We start from the raw sequence: 19,342 nt of genomic DNA, 5'->3' as shown, positions 1-19,342 counted from the left end.
CCTCCACTCTTCCTCCTCTAGTTCTTCTTCCTCTTTGTCTATGCCACCTTTCTGGCCTGGTAATCTAGCAAATCATTTCGTTTATTTATTTTTTCTTTTCTTATTTTTATATTATTTATGCTGTTTTTAGAGATGTACTCCATTTATTGTAAGTCGCTTTGGACAAAAGCGTCGGCTAAATGTAAATGTAATGTAATGTAATGTGTGTACATATGTCTGTGTGTGTGTATGTGTGTGTGTGTGTGTGTGTGTATATGTGTGTGTGTGTGTGTGTGTGTGTGTGTGTGTGTGTGTGTGTGTGTGTGTGTGTGTGTATGTGTATGTGTTGAATGAGAGTATGAGAAACGATAATGGTTTGGCCCGCAGGCTTACAGGAAGTTGGAGCAGCTGCCATGTTTAGCTGCTTTGTTGTAGGTTTCCTGCAGATTTTCAGCTAAGTGCTGCAATGGAGCCGAGCTGGAGCTTTTTATTTCAGGTAAGATACATTTTTTGCATATTTAAATGTACCGCTGAGCGGAATTAATAAAAACTCTCGAAGCTTGTGTGTGCTGCCGACATTTGCTGTGTAAAAACACGATTTAAGCTAAATCAATTCCAGCAAAACAATGGTAGCTAACAGGGTTAGCTAGCGTGCCAGCTTCCATTAGCTAGCGAATTTAGCCTCATCAGATCCAGACTCTCAGCTGTGAAGTGTGAGGGAGACACTGCGGATCTTCTCGCTTTTTCTTACTTGAATTTACACCCGACTTGTGCGTGTTTGGGCTTCTGTTAGCTTAGCTGGCTGCTTACTTTGACTGCGGAGCATGTTGGCTACTTTTAATGATGTCCTCATTGATTTAATAAGTGCATGGTTTTGGCGGAGCTACCGAGGCCATGGCGAAAAAGAACGAAAACAAACGTGGTTGTGCATAAAATCTGTTTTAATTCGTTTTAGCTTTTGTAACTTTTGTGTGATAACCTTGTTGACGTTTTATTTAGCTATATTAGCTTATTTATTTACATTTTACTCACATTCTCGGTGTGCGTGTTGTACGAGCGATACGATGGATTAAGAAATCTGTGTATTAAGTGCGAGTTGCCTTTTAACTCTACTTTGCTTGAGTTGTTTAGAATTATTAACATAATTAACTTTTAATATTGGACCACTGTTTTCTTTGGGTCTTTTCAAACTTTTACTTTGAAAAAGCAGCATAGGCGGACTGCAGGAGGAATGTCAGCAATGTTCACAGAACTAAAGCAACTGCTGCTGCAACATGCATGCAAAACACTTTACCCAGTATATATACACACAATCTGCACATTATACCCAGTTCCATTGGGTTATAGTTCGTTTATACAAGCAATATTAAATTCCCAGTTCATACAAGCTATATACTGTTAATACAGGCAATATAGTAATTTCACATGAGTGTAAGTTTGTTTATACAGGCAGTTCACACTACCTGTATAAGTAGTATTTTTAAGCCAGTTTATTTAGGCTAATGTCTCTTCACAAAGGCTGCATTATACCATGTTTATATAAGTTAGCTTGTTTGTAAATACAGTATAAAAACACAGTTAATATAGATTAGTTTTTACCCATACTTTCAATATATTGCTCATAGTTATAGGCTGGTGCCTGTTCATGCATGAAATATACCCAGTTCATATAGATTATAATTTGGTAATGGAGTTATTAATATACCCAATTCATATATGCTGTACAGGCTGTCCCTAAAGTCTGCACACACATGAAATGTCACTAACTGTAACTAAACTATATGTTTACTAAAATACACACACGTACATGTTGCATCACAAATAGTGGAAAACACATTGAAGAAGCTCTCAGGTGGTGCAGTGGTAAAAACACACGCTGGAACCAGAGCTGAGATTCGAATACATCGTATCGAATCTCAGCTCTGCCTGCCGGCTAAGGCTGAGCGGCCACATGAACGACGATCGGCCTGTTGTCCAGATGGGCGGGACTAAGCCGGATGGGGTCTCTCTCTCTCTGGTGAAATTACGACCTCTGCTGGCTGATTGATGGTGCCTGAGATGAGAAAAGAGTGTTGTCGGGGTGTGTCTCTCCGTACTCTCTCTGTACTCGTCAAAGTGTAGGTGATAAGATGCATACGGCATGCTGCCCATGTGTCGGAGAGGGCGTGGGTTAGCTTCGTTCTCCTCAGCCAGAGCAGGGATCGGCGTTGGTGGAGAGGAAGCATAATGCAATCGGGCAATTGGATACACTAAAAAGGGGAGAAAATGCATAAAGAAAATATTTTAAAAAATATATATGCATTTGCCTATGTGTCCAGTTTGTTCATATAAGCAATTTACTCTACCCAGTTCTTATAAGTTAAAGTCTTTTCAGACAGGCAATTTAATATACCTAGTTTATATACACTAGTCTCTTTAAATAAGCATTATTATGCACCCAGTTCACAAAAGCTGTAGTCTGTTTAACCAGACAGTGTAATATACCTAGTTCATAAAGGCTGCAGTAATTTCATATAAGCAAAAATAGTCAGGTAATATTGACTAGTGTAATTGCGTGTAATATAGTATATCAAATTAATGCAGGCCTTTTGTCTGTACACTTTTTTGTTGGCAGTAGACTATATGGCCAAAAGTTTTTGGACAGCTGACTGTGAGCTTGTTAGACATCCTATTTCAAAAACAAATGGTATTAAAATAGAGTGACTGCTGTGTGATCTTTTCAGCTGTAACGGCCACTCTTCTGAGAAGGCTTCTAACAGGACATTAAAGTGTGTCTGTAAAGATTTGTGCCCATTCAGTAAAAAAAATAGATCTTACCTTGCTTCAAAGTTGGAAACATATAATTTATATAATTGATTTATTGCACCTGTTAGCAACTGATGTGGCTAAACACATGAATTCAAAAATATGTAAGGGTGTCCTAATATTTTTGTCCATATAGTGTATATTGTACGTAATTCAGACTCAGACTCTGCCTTATTGTCATTTAACCTCGTACATGATAGAACGAAATACAGTACGAATACCCAGGCCTTGGTGTGTGTGACATGAATGAAATAGGAATAAACTAAGATAAGTATAAAAATAGAATAAACTAAGAAACAAAAAAAAAAGGACAAGTAAAAAGTACTTACATATGTTGATCTAAAGTGCATAAATGCTAAAAGTATAGCAGCAAGACTAAGCAGCAACAAATCACAAGATGATTTCATAATCATAATTCATATAAGCAATTGACATTACTCAGTTCCTTATGCTAGTACAATACATTCATACAGTCCCCAGCCTTTACACAGTTATCACAAGAAATGGTATATATCTCATTTTCTTAAACGTAATTAAATAGCATGTACAAAGTTTATACAGACAGTAGCCTTACTTGTTTATATAGAGAAAAGAGTACAGTATATCTAGTTAGGTGCATAGGCAAAACATCAGCAGATGCTAATAAATCAGATACTGCTAATGAAATGTATTTAGTGTATACAGCTAATAAAGTATACATAGTTAAAGCAGGTTATATACTGTACTAGCTTCATACAGGCAATAATGGCACTCTGTTTCCGAAAGCAATATGACTTACCCAGTTCATACAGGCAGTGAACCAAGCCCCATTTATACAATTCAAACAACAATACTATAGTACTGTTTACTTTCTTTTTTTGACTTTTGGGCTATATTAACTGTATAAACAGGCAACAGAGCGTAGACCGTTCAAACAGACAGTAGACTGTACCCAGGAAAGAAAAGCATATGCAAAACTATGGAATTACTGATGTTTTAGTATTTGAAGCCATTTTTTGCTCAAATTTTAGTTTTCACCAAGGCCAAATGATAAGTCAAATATTTAGACTATACTTTGTTTATACAGACAAAAAAATTATACCCAATTCATATAATATATGTAATTAAAATGTCAGCTTTAAATCAACTTTCAGTGCTTGTTTGGATAATTTATGCTGTGGAATAAATAGTGTGTTTTTGCTGTTGTCAAAAACAAAAATTAAACAATTTGGACGTCTTTAAAGCAGCATCGTAGCAGGTACTACATAGCTGCAGTTCTTGGATGCAGAGTGGATATGGTGAATTTATTAGGTTTTATAATGCTGCTAGTACTACTGCTGCTTTTGCTGATTTGGCATTGTGCTTTGCAGTATTTTGGCATCAGAAAGAAGATACCTCGTCTCTCCTTGCTTGAGAGGCAGAAAGGAATGCTAAGAGTGTTAATAAGATTTTGAAGTGTTCTCGGCCTCTTTAACACCAGTTAGTTCCTTAAGAAAAATACGTAACCTAGGCTTATTTATGTGACTCAAAAGTGACTCTTTAGTGTTACAGGTTGCTTTCCTGCCTTTGATAATTCAGGAATGTGCCACTTGAATTAAACTTTAACAGATTAAATTGAACTTATCTGTATTGAAGTGACAAATTTGAAACAGAGTTATTTTAAAGTGTACCTAACAAAGTTTCTTTGTTGATCATTATGGAAGAGTAAGTTTATTACTAACATTTTATAAACTGCTGATCATTTTATAGATTTTATTAGAGAACAAAATACATTTACGATAAGTACCTACAGCAGTTCTGAAAAGTGAGGGTTTGTTTTTTTTGTAATATGATTTACTTTAAGTTCTATTATTGGTTATCAATTTATCACCTAAGCTATAAAGTAAATAGACCTAAGGCATAAAGTCACTAAACATTGTCAACCACTTTTAAATAATATAAAATACAAGTAATGTATCCAGCAGCCTTGGTATGAGACATTGAAAAAACTTAACTGGTAACTGGAAAAACTCCTGTAAAGTACATCTGTTTGATCACTGAAACGTGAGATTAGAGTGAACTCGGTGTAACTTTTACATTGGGAATAGTGTGAGATTTACTTTTCAATTGTTCTAACAGATTAGTATGAATCAACACTTCATTTAATTATTGAAAAGATGAGTTATTTAACGTGTTCCAACTTACTGTTACAAAGTGTAAAGCATTAATAATTATAATAAATATTGTTTGTGATTTAGAATTAAGACGAAAAATGAGAGTTGTGTCAAAGGTTCAAAGTTTGGTTTTTTTTGGTAGAAAAGCAAAAAAAGAATGGATTCCTTTCTTGTGCTGTAGCATCTACTGAGATGGCAGTGTAGCGCGTCGCTTGGCATTGTTCATGAGGCGTCTGAGATTATTCATAAGCATGCCATTGTCTAGCTCCCAACAGGCATCGCTTAATCCGTCTGTAGCAGAGTTATAAACTTTGAGTTATGTTTCTGTTATGTTATGTTTATGTATTAAGGTGAATTTACAGTCAATTCTTGGTAATGTTTTTTTTTTTTTATCGAAATAGGCAGGTGAATGTGGAAAATGTATTACATTGTGAGATTTAACATGAATTAGGTTTTATTACCCTTCTACAATCTACAATTTGTGCCACCTATGGGGTTGGAAAGCCTTTGTCATGCTTCTGCATTATTATTGCTGCTGATGCTCATCCTTAACTGTGGATCTAAATCATCACAGCTGCAAGAAGGCGGCGCACCCAGTCTGATCTGTCTGTCTGGGTTCTCTTTTATTCTACCCGCCTAACTTGTACATACACACACACACAACAATAATAGTAACAATAATAGTTTGCTGTGTCTTAAAGCAGCGGTCACACTAAATTGACACACAATCTGTGCTGAAAACGACAGTTTACTCAAAAATAAAAAATAAATAAAAAAATAAAACCCTGGGAAAAAACCTCGCCTGTTTCACCCCTAAAAAAATGCAAGAATTTGCTATGACATATAGTTTTATAAAAAGGCTATAAAGCTGATCAGCTAAGTTGGCAGCAACTTTTTAATGTCAAACATAACAAATTTGGAAAATAAAAATTTAGAAGATATACTTTATTTGTCACATATACACATGTACAGTACAATGAAATTCTTTCTTCGCATATCCCAGCTTGTTTGGAAGCCGGGTCAGAGCGCAGGGTCAGCCATCGTACGGCGCCCCTGGAGCAGACGGGGTTAAGGGCCTTGCTCAAGGACCCAACAGTGGATGCATAGCAGAGGCTGGATTTGAACCGCTAATCTTCCGGTTGATAGCCCAAAGCTCTACCCACTAGGCTACCACTGTCCCTAAATCAGAGTTTAAATCACAGTATACCAATAAAACATCTAAGCGAGTGGCTTTGATTTTAAACAATATTGTCATGTACATAAAACAAATTGTCCAACATAAAGCCCCAGTTATACCATAGATTTCACATTTGCATTGATTTAGAACATGGTTGTGGTTAGCCTGGATTTGGTAGATTTTAGCCTGGACACTTGCCTTCCTCCATTGTGAAAAAGGTAGCAATTTAGAGAATTGCACTCTGGTAGCTTTGTTAATGCTATTAAACTTTTTAAAATTGATTTGAAGAAAGACAAATAGTCCTATATTTGACAGTTTGTCTTTTTTTTTTTTTTTTTTTTTTTTTTTTTTTTTTTTTTTTTTTTTTTTTTTTTTTTTTTTTTAAAACGTTTGGACCTCATTGGCATCTGCCTTACTTGTCAGCCTTTCCATGACAGTTTTTAGCAAGCTAAGCTTACTCATTTCTGGCAAACATTTACTCTATAATCCAGCCTTCTGTCTAATTGTGACCTTTAAATTAAACTACAAACCCAATTTCTGAAAAAGCTGGGAACTTTTTTAATAAGTTCTGTGATTCTGTATTTTGTAAATATGTCTGCAATACACGTAATGTTGGGTCAAAGCTGTGTTTACCACTGTAACATCACCTTTTATTTATTCCACTTTTTAATCGTTTGTAAGACTAGCACTAATTGATGCAACAGTTTTAACAGTGTGGTAGGCACCCAGGTGGCGCAGCGGAATATTCCGCTAGCACACCAGTGCCGAGATTCTGAACTCTTTGGTTCGAAACTCGGCATTGCCACCGGTCGACTGGGCAGCATCTGGCGGGCATAATTGGCTGTGCCTGCAGCTAGGGCTGGACGATATGGCTAAAATTTATATCACGATATAACTCCTAATTTCGGTCGATACGATATAATTTCGATAACGATATGAATAACACAAATGTCAGAAAAACTGCCAAAAACACCAAAATTGGATGGCTGTACCTGCAAACCTCTTTTCTGGTTTCTGGCAAGAAATACAAGCTGAATACACCACTGAATTAGTTCTTCCTCTCTTATCAGCTATTTCATCTGCTTCTTTTTCAACTGTGGACAGTGGCAAAGCCAGACAATTTCCATAGGGGTGGCCAGACTGAGACCATTGCTCACACAGGGGTGGCACAGAAACTGTCTGATACCTTATTTTTGTATGTGGCTAGTAGCTGTTGATCTAGTAGTGTTTTGGTCACTCACTTATTTACCTATACAGGCAGTGAGTGCCATGTAGAATTACATCAAGCCTAGCATAATAAGCTTTTTATTTTTTCTCATTTTCCCTGTGAAAAACTAAAATATAGCCTATAACCTTAACAGAATTTCAAAGATATTCCTTTGCAATACTTGATCATTTGATTGCAAACTCGTGTGTACTGATGAGACTCATCCGAACCCCAGAACATGCCAGTGTGAATGCATGGAAAACAAATTTTAATTTTCTTTCAAAAATATGATACATTCTGACCAACACTATTAAGCCAAATCAGTATTGAAAATTGACTTTACTTTTAACAGCCTTCCACAATGCTGGGGCTTCTTAAAACTAAATATTCTCTTTTCAATAGAAGTGTTATTTATTTAAATATATTTAAATTGTTTTTGAAAAAAAAAACACCGCCCAATTAGGAGGAAAACAGCCCAATCTGGCAACAGTGGAACGCGAATATCCAGTTGGTGCCTTTATTCGTAGCGCGCCACAACTAATAAGAAGTAATATTAATAACTGGTATTAGTACTCAGTACTAGTACTTCTTCTGTAATTGTGTTGGTGGTTGACATTTATGTTGAGTGTGTAACTGCACTGTTTTGATGGAGAACTACTCGCTTGAGGTGCGCTGTTAAATTGCGTCCCTTTTGCGGAACCTGCGAGCAGAAATGCTTCCGCAAAAAAGTAACACGGGCAAAGCGCACTGACGTAATGCATATCGATCGAATTTGTTTAAAAGTCATATCACCGTTATTGAAACATTTTCTATCGCGATATATATCGATATCGAATTATTGTCCAGCACTACCTGCAGCAGATACTAATTGGACACCGTATCTGCAGGGTGGGGACCGAACTATATGTGGGATCTTCATACGCTGTGTAAGTACCCTAAGTGGTGGAAGAGACGCCTGTGGTCACTGTTGTCTGATTCTCTTTTAAGATCCACCACATTTTTAATATTTTTAAACAGGTCTGAACTACAGGCAAGGCCATCCAAGCGCACACACTGTCTATAAAGCAACACTGTTGTTGTGCAATCAGAATGAGTCCTGCCATTGTCTCGCTGAACTAATCATGGACATTTTTATGACGGCATATGTCACTCTAAAATACCAACATCAGCTTCTGCAACAACGGTACCTTCAGACATATGCATCTCATCCATACCAGGGGCACTGATCCACCCTCCGTGACCGATGTTTGCTTTTGCTGAAGTTTAGTTGCATTTTCACTTTGCATGAATGTCTGCTTTTCCAAAAACAAGCTGAATGATTGACAATTCTTTAGTGTTTGGCACAAAGTCAAGACTTATCTTTGCTTGCAGTTTTTGCTTTTTTGCTTTTTGTAAATTCTCCTTTTATACCCTCACCTGTAACCAATTTACCTTTTTATTGTGGAACGTTTTAAGATACTATAACCTGTCCAACTCAAATATGTGATGCAGGCATTAAATTCTAAATATGTACTTTTTGGAAATTGGGTTTGTACATATTTATGGATTAATGTGTTGTTATTTAAACTTGTGCCATGCCTGTACCAATATGATTTGGAACATGACGTCATGATTCACATACAGAGCAAAATGCTGATTATTTCAACACAGTGTTCAACACATTTTTCTTAATGATGGTTAACCAAAGCCAACAAGCTTAAAGCATCACATTAACATATTTGTTAACTAAAATAGCATAATGTACAATCATTGTTTTGTGCATGTTTTACAAATGTTATGCTGTTAGTAGTAAGTGGCTCTGTCTTCTTGATTCTTTGTTATCCTTTTTTGTGTGGCTGAAACAACAAAACCTAATGATAAGGAGGGCTGTCCACATACTTTTGACTAAATAGTGTGGTTATGTAAAACCTTTAATGTCTGCCCATATTAATCCACTGATGTACATATTTTGCCTCGTTAGCCCTGTGGGCATTTCTACAGTGACGTAGGGTCTTTTTCTTGTGTGTTTCTGTATCACAGTTGTTTTTGATGTGGGTTATTTATATAGTAATTTTATACTGATCTAATCCTACATATTGGCATTTAGTTGGTGGGACCTGTGGGGACCTGGGGAATTTTGCATCCTTCACAACAAGAACAGGCTAGAATGTTCTGTACATGTATGCAGTGGTGTAATTTTTATTTATCTTTTTCATTTGGCTTTAGTATTTCCTGACCTGGCTAAGTTGGGCTGTTTGGTGCTGACCAGTTTCACTTTGTGTCATTTGTTTATCTGCATTCTGCATCTTGCTGAGACTTGCACACACACTCATGAGTCATTTTCTATTTCTGATAAAGATTCAACACCATTATCATTTGGATTAATCATACTCGATAGTATAACTGAAACACTATCAGATCCCTAAACTAGTATATGCTATTGGTTTTTGTCTTTCAGTCCTTCTTCCTGTGCTGTTTTAGAATGTTATTATTATTATTATTATGCTAAAAGTCGTTATGCTAAACGTAATAAAAATGAACAGAAATAGATATATATTTTTTTGCTACATTTGAAACTAAATATTAGTATTGTGGGTAAAACTAAGCAGAATCTTTTGAGCCAAGAACAAAATGTACGTATACTTGTTAGGGATGTATGTGGCATGTGACAGTGTTGGGATTTCAATTATTTCTGCTACACTTGTACTATGACTGCTTAAAGCATACTACTTTATTCAAAATAGTTCATCAAATTTTAATTCTTTTTTTAGTTAATTGTAGATTTTTGAAAATATTTCTGCTATATTTTTGATTAATAACTTGCCAAAAAGTTCCAGAATTTCACGTAACTGTGTTGCATGGCCTCCTAATTCCCTGTTAGTGATTTACTGACCATAGCTTTAGTCATCTCTGTGCCCTTATAAACAGGGCTCGCTTGACTTGACAGTGGCCTCTGTGCCACAATGAGAACATGAGAACCACCACCAAACAAGTCTACTATGAAGAATGACTGCATTTGCATGCACGCTGTAGTTCAATTACTGCAAGAGATAAAATGATGATGATATGATCGTTGAGCTTACATGTTCTACAGTTATCTAATTATGGTAAACATTTAACTTGAAAGCAAAAGTTTTTCTCTGTTTTAACTCAAAAGATAAAAATAAGCTTTAATCGAAGGATCCATCATTGTTGGGCTTGGGATTTCTTTTTTAGCTTGATAAAAGTACATTCAGAGTAAAAACTTCTCTGTAACTATATGGATAGAGAGTTTTACCTGTCCCAGAAAGCACTTCATTAAGGTCTCACTGTCTACACGTCACATCTCTTTAAGCTTAAAGGATGCTCTGCTTTAACAAGCAGGAGCTGGGAGTTTCTTGCATTGCTTCTTTAAACCGACGTAGCTTCTAAATCGCAAAGTAAATTATTATCAGTTGTCACCTGTGGTCCAGCAGCTTCCAGCATGCCAGACGTGTTTTGTGTTTCTTGGATTAAGAAGTTTTTGTTTTAATTATTCAGTCACAAAAGATCCCTACAAGTGTGTGTAAACTTTTCAACTTCAACAGTATACACAACAATCATTTTTATTGTATTGTATTTTTCTTACAGATGCTGATATCACAGACATTAATTTTCGGTTAACAACGGAATATTTAATATATTTAGGGACTCATGCCCATGAATGTCCACACTTTGCGCCAAACAGCAACCGACTAATGATTTATAGTTGTTTTGTTTTTTAAATCCCTGAAGTAAATAATGAAGTGGTAGTTACTGCTCTAAGATTCTCAGACAAGTTGTCTTTATTATGATTAATATGTGTTTGACACAGCTTACTTCTTTACCCTATAAACAGAGCACTAAACAAAGACTAGAAACTTGTGATGTGTGATTGTACTCTAAGGCATAGATTAGTTAAAACAATTGTTTATTTTCTGTACAGTAGTTTGTAAAAGTATTCTGCGTCCAAAAGTAGTCGTACTCAAACTGAACTCATCTCTTTTGTGTTGTTTCTTTGTCCAGACAAATGACACTCTCCACCACCAACACCAGATTGGGCAGAACAGCCTGCTGCCTCTGCTTAATGCTGCAACTGAACCCCAAGACCAAAAGCCTGTGCTTCCAATCCCACTGGAGCAGAAGCCACCAGTCAGTGCGGCCGAGCTCCTTAAGCACAGTATGGGCGGTGGGGTGGATGGTGGTGGAGGAGGAGGTGGGGGCGGTCTGGTCGTGGTTAAGAAGGAGCCCAAGTCCAAAACACCCTTCATCTGTGGCTACTGCAACAAGTCGTTTCGTGACAGCTATCACCTACGACGACACGAGTCATGCCACACAGGAATCAAGATGGTATCCCGGACGAAGAAGACTCAAGCAGCACCCACTATGGTGCCCATGATCTCCACTGTGCAACAACGAGACAGCAACGGCAACCCCATCTACGTCTCTGCTGCAGGAATCCTGTCAACGTGCACCACGTCTGCCTCTGTGCCAGTGTGCACGATGTCTATTCTGCCCCAGCAGCAGCAACCCGCTGTGCCCAAAAAGCCGCCCAAGCCAGTTAAAAAGAACCACGGGTGTGATATGTGTGGCAAAGCCTTTCGTGACGTCTACCACCTGAACCGACACAAGCTGTCGCACTCGGACGAGAAGCCTTTTGAGTGCCCCATCTGCCACCAGCGCTTCAAGAGAAAGGATCGCATGACCTACCACGTACGCTCGCATGATGGTGGTGTCCACAAGCCCTATATTTGCTCTGTCTGTGGAAAGGGCTTCTCCAGGTGGGTGAAGTTCCAAGTCCTGAGTGTCTGTAGAATTTTAAAGCTTGACTGCTTCATCTTTTTGAACCTATTCTGCCTGCCACATACGTAGCGAATCAGTGATTAACATAGGCCAAGATTTAGATGATTTATAGTATTAAGAAAATTAAAAAACTGTTGACTTAAATCACGTGATAAAGGTAGTGTTGCGTGTTTTGATTCCGTGGCTTAAATAGCTTGAACCTGTGGTCCATGATTTAGCATCAGCATTGTATTTTAGCTTTAAGGAAATTGCAATTTGTGTATTTATTCTTGTTTTGCAGCTTCATTAATGTTCTGAATGTTCTGAAGCCAAGTTTTATACATTATGTGATTGTATACTTGTCCGAGCCAGTGGATTGCTATCTAAGCTTACTACTGCTAAGCTTAGACATCTAATGAATGAATGAATGAGTTTATTTATTGGTTGGTTTGGTATTATTATATAAAGTCTTAGTCTATATAGTCTTAGTCATAGTAAGTGCATTTACCATTATTATGGATCAGCTGTTTTGTGACATTAAGCACAGCATCAGAGTTGCAGCTGGTAAGCAGGATAATTTTTTTATATATTTTAGCATAGGTACAGTACCGGTCACTTAACAATGGCAATAAACACTAAATGTAGGGTCACAAATTAAGTTTAAGTTTGATTTGGATTTTCTTTTAAATAATTGACCATTACATATTAATTTATTAATAAAACTCCTTAAAATCTTTTTAACCTGGACTAGGTTTACTTAAAATAAAAATATTGCCGCTCAGGTGGCGCAGCGGTAAAAACACACGCTGTTCACCAGAGCTGAGATCTCGAATACATCGTGTCGAATCCTGGTTCTGCCTGCCGGCTGAGGCTAAGCAGCCACATGAACAACGATTGGCCTGTTGTTCAGATAGGGGCAGGATTAAGCCTCAGACTATTGCAATTACGACCTCTGCTGGCTGGTTGGTGGCGCCTGCACGGAGATGGGAAAGGAGTGCGGTAGAGGGTGTGGCTCTCCGTACACAGTGCTGTACTGCACTGCACTCATCAAGTGTAGGTGATGAGATGTTCGATTGCTGTGCACGTGTAAGAGGGGGCGTGGAGCAGCCTCGTCCTCCCCAATCAGGAGCAGGGACCAGCATTAGTGAGAGGATGATTGACGGGCAGAAATTGGATGCACTGAAGTGGAAGAAAAAGGAAAAATAAATAAATAAATAAATTATTGCTGTTAGTCCTCTGATATATTTTTATAATATCTCTATAAATCAACAAACATGAGTTTGTTGGACATCTTATTTGGGGCATCTCCACCCTTACAGCAATAACAAGCATTACTACTCTTGTGAGACTTTACACAAGGTTTTTGGTCTTTGAGAACACAATCGTAGTGAGGTCAGATAGTGATGTTGGCTGAGCGGGACTTCTCGCAAAGAAACTGGTAAATTAAACAACTGAACTCAGTTATTAAGATGGGTGTATGCAAACTTTTGACCATATATAACATTTATATATGTTACCTACTTAATCTGTATTTTGACTCTTACTTTAAAGTCCTGACATGTTCAAGTACAAATAAGAACTCTTTACTCTCCTCTTTGCAGGCCCGATCATCTCAGCTGTCATGTTAAGCATGTCCACTCCACAGAGAGGCCTTTTAAATGCCAAGTAACGGTAAGCTTTTGATTTTAAAATAGTATTTCAAAAATTCAGCTTAGAATTTTTCCAGTTTTCTTCCTACTTGCTTTAAATTACTTGCTTTTAAATTTTCAACACCACCAAGGCAGAGACACTACTAAAAATCCCTCACTATAACAAAACTAACCACAGATCTAACCAATATTACAAACTCATTAAGCACAGCAGAACTGCAGTATACTTACTGATAAATAAAACATTTAAACTAGGGCTGTCATGCAATTAAAATTTTTTAATTAATTATTTAATTAATCGCAAACTAATAGTTAAGCAAAATTTGAACACTTATGCCCATTTTTATAGCAAGAACAATTTCTAGATGCAACACCAGTGGTGGAACTAGGAGCTCATGGGCCCCTGTTTTTATATAAAAAAAATAAAAAATAAAAAAAAAGTTGGGCCCCCTCAACAAATTGCACATGCTGATGGCTGAACAGAATGAACTAAAAGTCACTCGGACGTTACACTTCAAGTGACTTGGCGAGTGCAGCCAGGGGGGAGGTGGGGCTTTGGGGGGGGGCAGTGAGGTGAGTGGTTGAGTTCATGTCGTGGAGGACCACAGAACCTTTTAATACTGTGTTGTGCAGAAACATGACTGGGAAATATTGTTCTAAATTACCATTTAAATACCTAAAACAATCAAGTTACCAGACATTATATATAAGTTATTGACTGTAGCTATAAAAAGTGTTAATTAATACAGTCCATGTAAACTCTTAGTCCATATAAATATCAGATACAAATGTGTTTTTAAAAAACTACAAACATCACAAATATAAATCATGTTTATAGCCATGTGATAGAATAACCTGAATAAACTGTATAGATGAAACATTACGCAGTTTCACTTCTGTCTCAAACAGTACCTGAGGGAAGGGAGGCGGAGCTACGCGGTGTTGATGGACAGGTCTAGCAGCTAATGGAGTTACACAGATTGCGTGATTTCATTCATCTTTTCATTAACACGTAAAAATAGTGAAAACCGCAAAAAGTAGTTTTTCATCGGACAGCGATGATAATTTATTAATTTTTTCTGTTTGACTGCGCTGGCGGCTCACAAGTAATGCAGTTTGAAACAGAAGATGCGGGCCGTAGAAAACCAGATCCGGTGTCGACAGAACACCCCGGACTTTGGACATACTGCTATAAACAGTCCAGTGTGATCCATTTAACAGCAGTGTTTGTAAAGTTCTGTGTACAGTTCATGCGCTTTACACCCTAATTCATCTGAAATACAGTTCATTACCACAGAGACACATATTTACGTGGCACAAACAGCCAAATAAAAATAGTTAGATTAAAAATTGTAATCTTGATTAATTTTTTTAATCACGATTAAAATTTTAACGCGTTAATCTCGTTAATTAACGCGTTAAACGACAGCGCTAATTTAAACACTACTTTTCTGGCCATAGAGATAGCCCATAGACTAATATGGCATTTATTTATTTGTTAGGATTTTATCATGTTTTACACTTTGGTTACATTCGTGACAGGACATGTAGTTACAGGTTACACAAGATTCATCAGTTCAAAGTCAATGTCATACACCGCCAAGGGCAACTTTGTATCTCCAGTTCACTTAACTTGCGTGTCTTTGGACTGTGGGAGGAAACCAGACTGTGCCACCCCGCTGTGCCACCCCTAACATGACATTTACAAAATGCTGTAAAATATCAAAACATTTATTAAAGTTTTATCTGGATCTTATGAGATTAGCCATTAAACTTAGGAAACACTATTAAAAATTTGGTTTGTCAGAGTGGTTGTTTGCATGTTGCAAATATGTAATGCAATTTTATTGGTTATGCGGGCGGCACAGTGGCTCAGTGGATAGCACTGTTGCCTCACAGCAAGAAGGTCCTGGGTTTGATCCTCAGGTGAGCATCCGGGTCCTTTCTGTGTGCAGTTTGCATGTTCTCCCTGTGTCTGCATAGGTTTTCTCCGTAAGCTCTGGTTTCCTCCCACAGTCCAAAGACATGCAAGTGAGGTGAATTGTAGATACAAAATGACTGTGTTTATCATTAAACTTGTGAACTGATGAATCTTGTGTAACCAGTAACTACCTGTACTGTCGTGAATGTAACCAAAGTGTGTAAAACATGACAGTAAAATACAAATAAATAATAATAATAATAATAATGATTATGCAGTAGAGATCATGCAATCGTGGTGCTTTATAAGGCACTAATCATTTTGTCTCTGTCTGTCTGTTTCCACCTGTTTCATCTACTTGTGTGACAGGCCTGCACATCTGCTTTTGCCACCAAAGACCGGCTGCGCTCACACATGATCCGGCACGAGGGGAAAGTCACCTGCAACATCTGCGGCAAGATGCTGAGTGCAGCCTACATAACCAGCCACTTAAAGACACACAGCCAAGCCGGCTTCAGCTCACCCTGTAACAAAGGTACGGCAGTCCTCGCCCCTAACTCCTCCTCCTCCTCCTCCTCTACCACCTCTACTACGTCTTCCTGGTCTCCACTCAACCAGGCCGTGCCAAACCAGGACGGCATGAACTCAGGTGGGCATCTACCTCTGCTGTGGTGATGTCGCTTGCTTAAACATTCCTTTTTTCTGCTATCACAAAATTCAGCACTTTTTACCTGTTTATTATGTATTGCTTGTCAGTAAGTGTTTGATGCTGTGTAGATATGTGTAGGGTTTTCCCTATGAAATTGTAAATATTTTTAGAATATTTTTTCATAGTTGCACCAGTAATTGGTATAGAAGGTATTGACCACACAATAACTATATATATATATATTTTTTACAAACTATATTAATTAATAATACATCATTTTGGTTTAATGTTTGGAGCTGTTAAAACATCTCTCCAGATATTCCATTACATGATCCAGTACCATTTGCAAAAAAGCCCCATATTATAAAGTTTTGGACTCCAAAAAGTACTTTTGTTTTATATAACCATAGTTCTGAAATTGTTTACATGCCTGTGTGCAAATTTCACTGCAGATTGGTGATGGTCATGAGCAGGGTCTCAATTGGACTTAAAAATAAAAATATATATATACAGGGTGAGTCAAAATTATGTTAACACTTCAATGGCGGAAACCATTTATTCACAAAACATACTTCATACGTATAAGATGATTTATAGGACAGTCTCAACCTGTTCGCCATCATGTTCAACACACAAAATCCAGTGAGCAGCAGTACCATTTAAAGCCCGGACACACATTTCATGGGGAATAGATCCATTAGTGGAATTTTGACTCACCCTGTACACCGACCAGCTATAACATTATGACCACTGACAGGTGAAGTGAATAACACTGATTATCTCTTCATCACGGCACCTGTTAGTAAGTGGGATACATTAGGCAGCAAGTGAACATTTTATCCTCAAAGTTGATGTGTTAGAAGGAGGAAAAATGGACAAACGTAAGGATTTGAGCGTGTATGGCTGGGTGCGTGTGCCTTGCTTACCTGGGGAACACATGGCACCAGGATGCACTATGGGAAGGAGGCAAACCGGTGGAGGCAGTGTAATGCTTTGGGCAATGATCTGCTGGGAAACCAAAGGGTGTAAAACATGACGTTAAAATCCTATTATAAAACGGATAGTTCCGGTCCTAAAATCTGATTGGCTGAGCCGCGTTCGAAGCCGTTGTAAAATCCCCGATAAAGGCACACCTATGACCACCTCACATCATTCCATATTAATACGCCACTGAATAGAAAAAGTTAATGTTATTTTCGCCCTCATGTTGCCTAGCAACACTGTTAATCGAACTATTTTGCGTCGCGGAAGAACGCTTTATTGTAAGTTTATACACAATAAATACATTTATGAATTAAACATTGTTGTATTTATTATATTTTATGTTGACCGCCGTTTTATAAAAGCAATAAGCCACTCGAGACCGTGCATTACTGTTATGATTTTAGCACGGGGAAAGAAAACGTCATCCCCGTGCTAAAATCACAGTAATGCACGGCCTCTCGTGGCTTATTGCTTTAATAAACAAACAATATATTACTGCCAGGTCATAATGTTAGGGATATTAGGACCACGTCCATCAGACGATTTGGGCTTCTATGGGGAAATTAGTTAAACCTTGAACAAGGCCTTGGGTTGTATTCATCACAGTCTTAACTCGCTTTGAATGAAAGGGTATGCTAAATGCTGTAAATGAAAAATTAAAACAAATGAAGTGACTTCTATTTGGATCAAATGTTTTTCTATTTTTTTAATGCACATTTAATATAAAAATGAATTTTGGGTTTGGCTTTCTCTTTGCCTTCCAGACACTAACAACTCATGTAACTCTGCTTCAGCTACGCCGGTCACTAACGTGGCTACTGCCAGCATGAACCGTGGAACAGTCAGCAATCCAGTTACCATTTCTACCAGTTACCCAGTCACCCTCACTGCTCCAGTCAACATCGCCTCGCTCAACATACCTGCCACGGCATCAGCCATGAACATCGCCCACCCGGTGGCCATCAGCACGCCCATGGCCATGAACATCACGGGCCCGCTCAACATCGCCATGCGGCCCATGGAGAGTATGCCCTTTCTCTCACAGGTCCTGCCTTCCTCCCCTCCCTGGTAGATCCCGAATGGCCAGTTGGTACATGTCTGGACTCCTCGTGTCTTATTTTAAATCCTGGTCCGGTCTTCCATCAGTAGCACGGCTTAAAAAAAGGGCATGCAAGTACATGAGGTAGAAGCTCAAAGACTCGTGGATAGACGTAGTGGCAGCAGATAATAGAAAGTAAAGATCTTGGTAGTTCCTATTAGGTGATGCTCTGTTATCCTTTTTGGTAACGGAGCAGATCCAGAACTTTCTAGAGTTTAGTAAAATAGCTTACAGGAAGGTGGAAAGAAGTAGAAAATGCATAGAGCGAAGGTCTGACAACATACGTTAGGTGATTTCACTTTGCCAGTGCCAGAAAATCTGTGCCAGTGGCCATTTGGAGAGAAGCAGATTGCTTAATAAAATAGCGTGTGGGACTGATATTAACGGAATTATGAACTGTGATTTTTTTTTCCTTTTTTTATATATATATATTAAGCTTGCTTATCAGTATTTCCCTAGTTTATTGCATTGAGTTGTGTACTACAAAGGGACACGAGCTTCCTTTTGTGGAAGATTATTATTTTTTTAAATACAATACTATGTAATTATTTGCTCTGAGGCTGTACTGGTTTAACATTTAGTGTAAGCCACCTAAAATTGTAGCTGTTATACAAGTTTTTAAATAATTTCTGGAGATGATCATTCCTAGATTTCTAGTAGAAGATTATGTACTATTATTTTACTTTTGAATATCTGGGACATGCTTATGCTTAGTGGGGGTTTGACATGAAATCTGACGTCTTGCACTGAACCTGTCCGATTGGTGATACTCTACTGGCAGTATTATGAGAACATGTTTTTAAATCTTGGGAGTTAAGTGTCTTTATGTAGATGTCGGACTGTCTGGAGGACATATTCACTGAAGGGGTTGGCAAGACCCAAGCATGATATTGAGAATGTTTAGTCGAGTGGTTCTCAACCTGCAGCTTATGGACGACACATGGAAGTGATCAATATTACACCCACCATTCATTTATATACA

At 37.9% G+C, this 19,342-nt stretch overlaps 1 protein-coding gene across 2 annotated transcripts; it reads left to right on the top strand.

The window, feature by feature from the left end:
* The first annotated feature begins 414 nt into the window (after nucleotides 1-414).
* vezf1b (vascular endothelial zinc finger 1b) lies at nucleotides 415-18,842 on the top strand. 2 transcript variants are annotated; one of them, XM_063016826.1, is made up of 5 exons: nucleotides 415-475; nucleotides 11,303-12,057; nucleotides 13,660-13,729; nucleotides 15,998-16,163; nucleotides 18,026-18,842. In XM_063016826.1, exons 1-5 carry the CDS (start codon nucleotides 446-448, stop codon nucleotides 18,331-18,333), a joined length of 1,329 nt encoding a protein of 442 aa, XP_062872896.1. In that variant the 5' UTR covers nucleotides 415-445; the 3' UTR covers nucleotides 18,334-18,842. The 2 variants fall into 2 exon arrangements, with proteins under 2 accessions (XP_062872896.1, XP_062872895.1); XM_063016825.1 differs by having other exon boundaries at nucleotides 15,998-16,277.
* The last annotated feature ends 500 nt before the right edge of the window (nucleotides 18,843-19,342 follow it).

This window comes from Trichomycterus rosablanca, chromosome 20, assembly GCF_030014385.1.
Source record: "Trichomycterus rosablanca isolate fTriRos1 chromosome 20, fTriRos1.hap1, whole genome shotgun sequence".
NCBI classification, from domain to species: Eukaryota; Metazoa; Chordata; class Actinopteri; order Siluriformes; family Trichomycteridae; genus Trichomycterus; species Trichomycterus rosablanca.
This window is presented reverse-complemented; position numbering and strand designations above follow the sequence as displayed.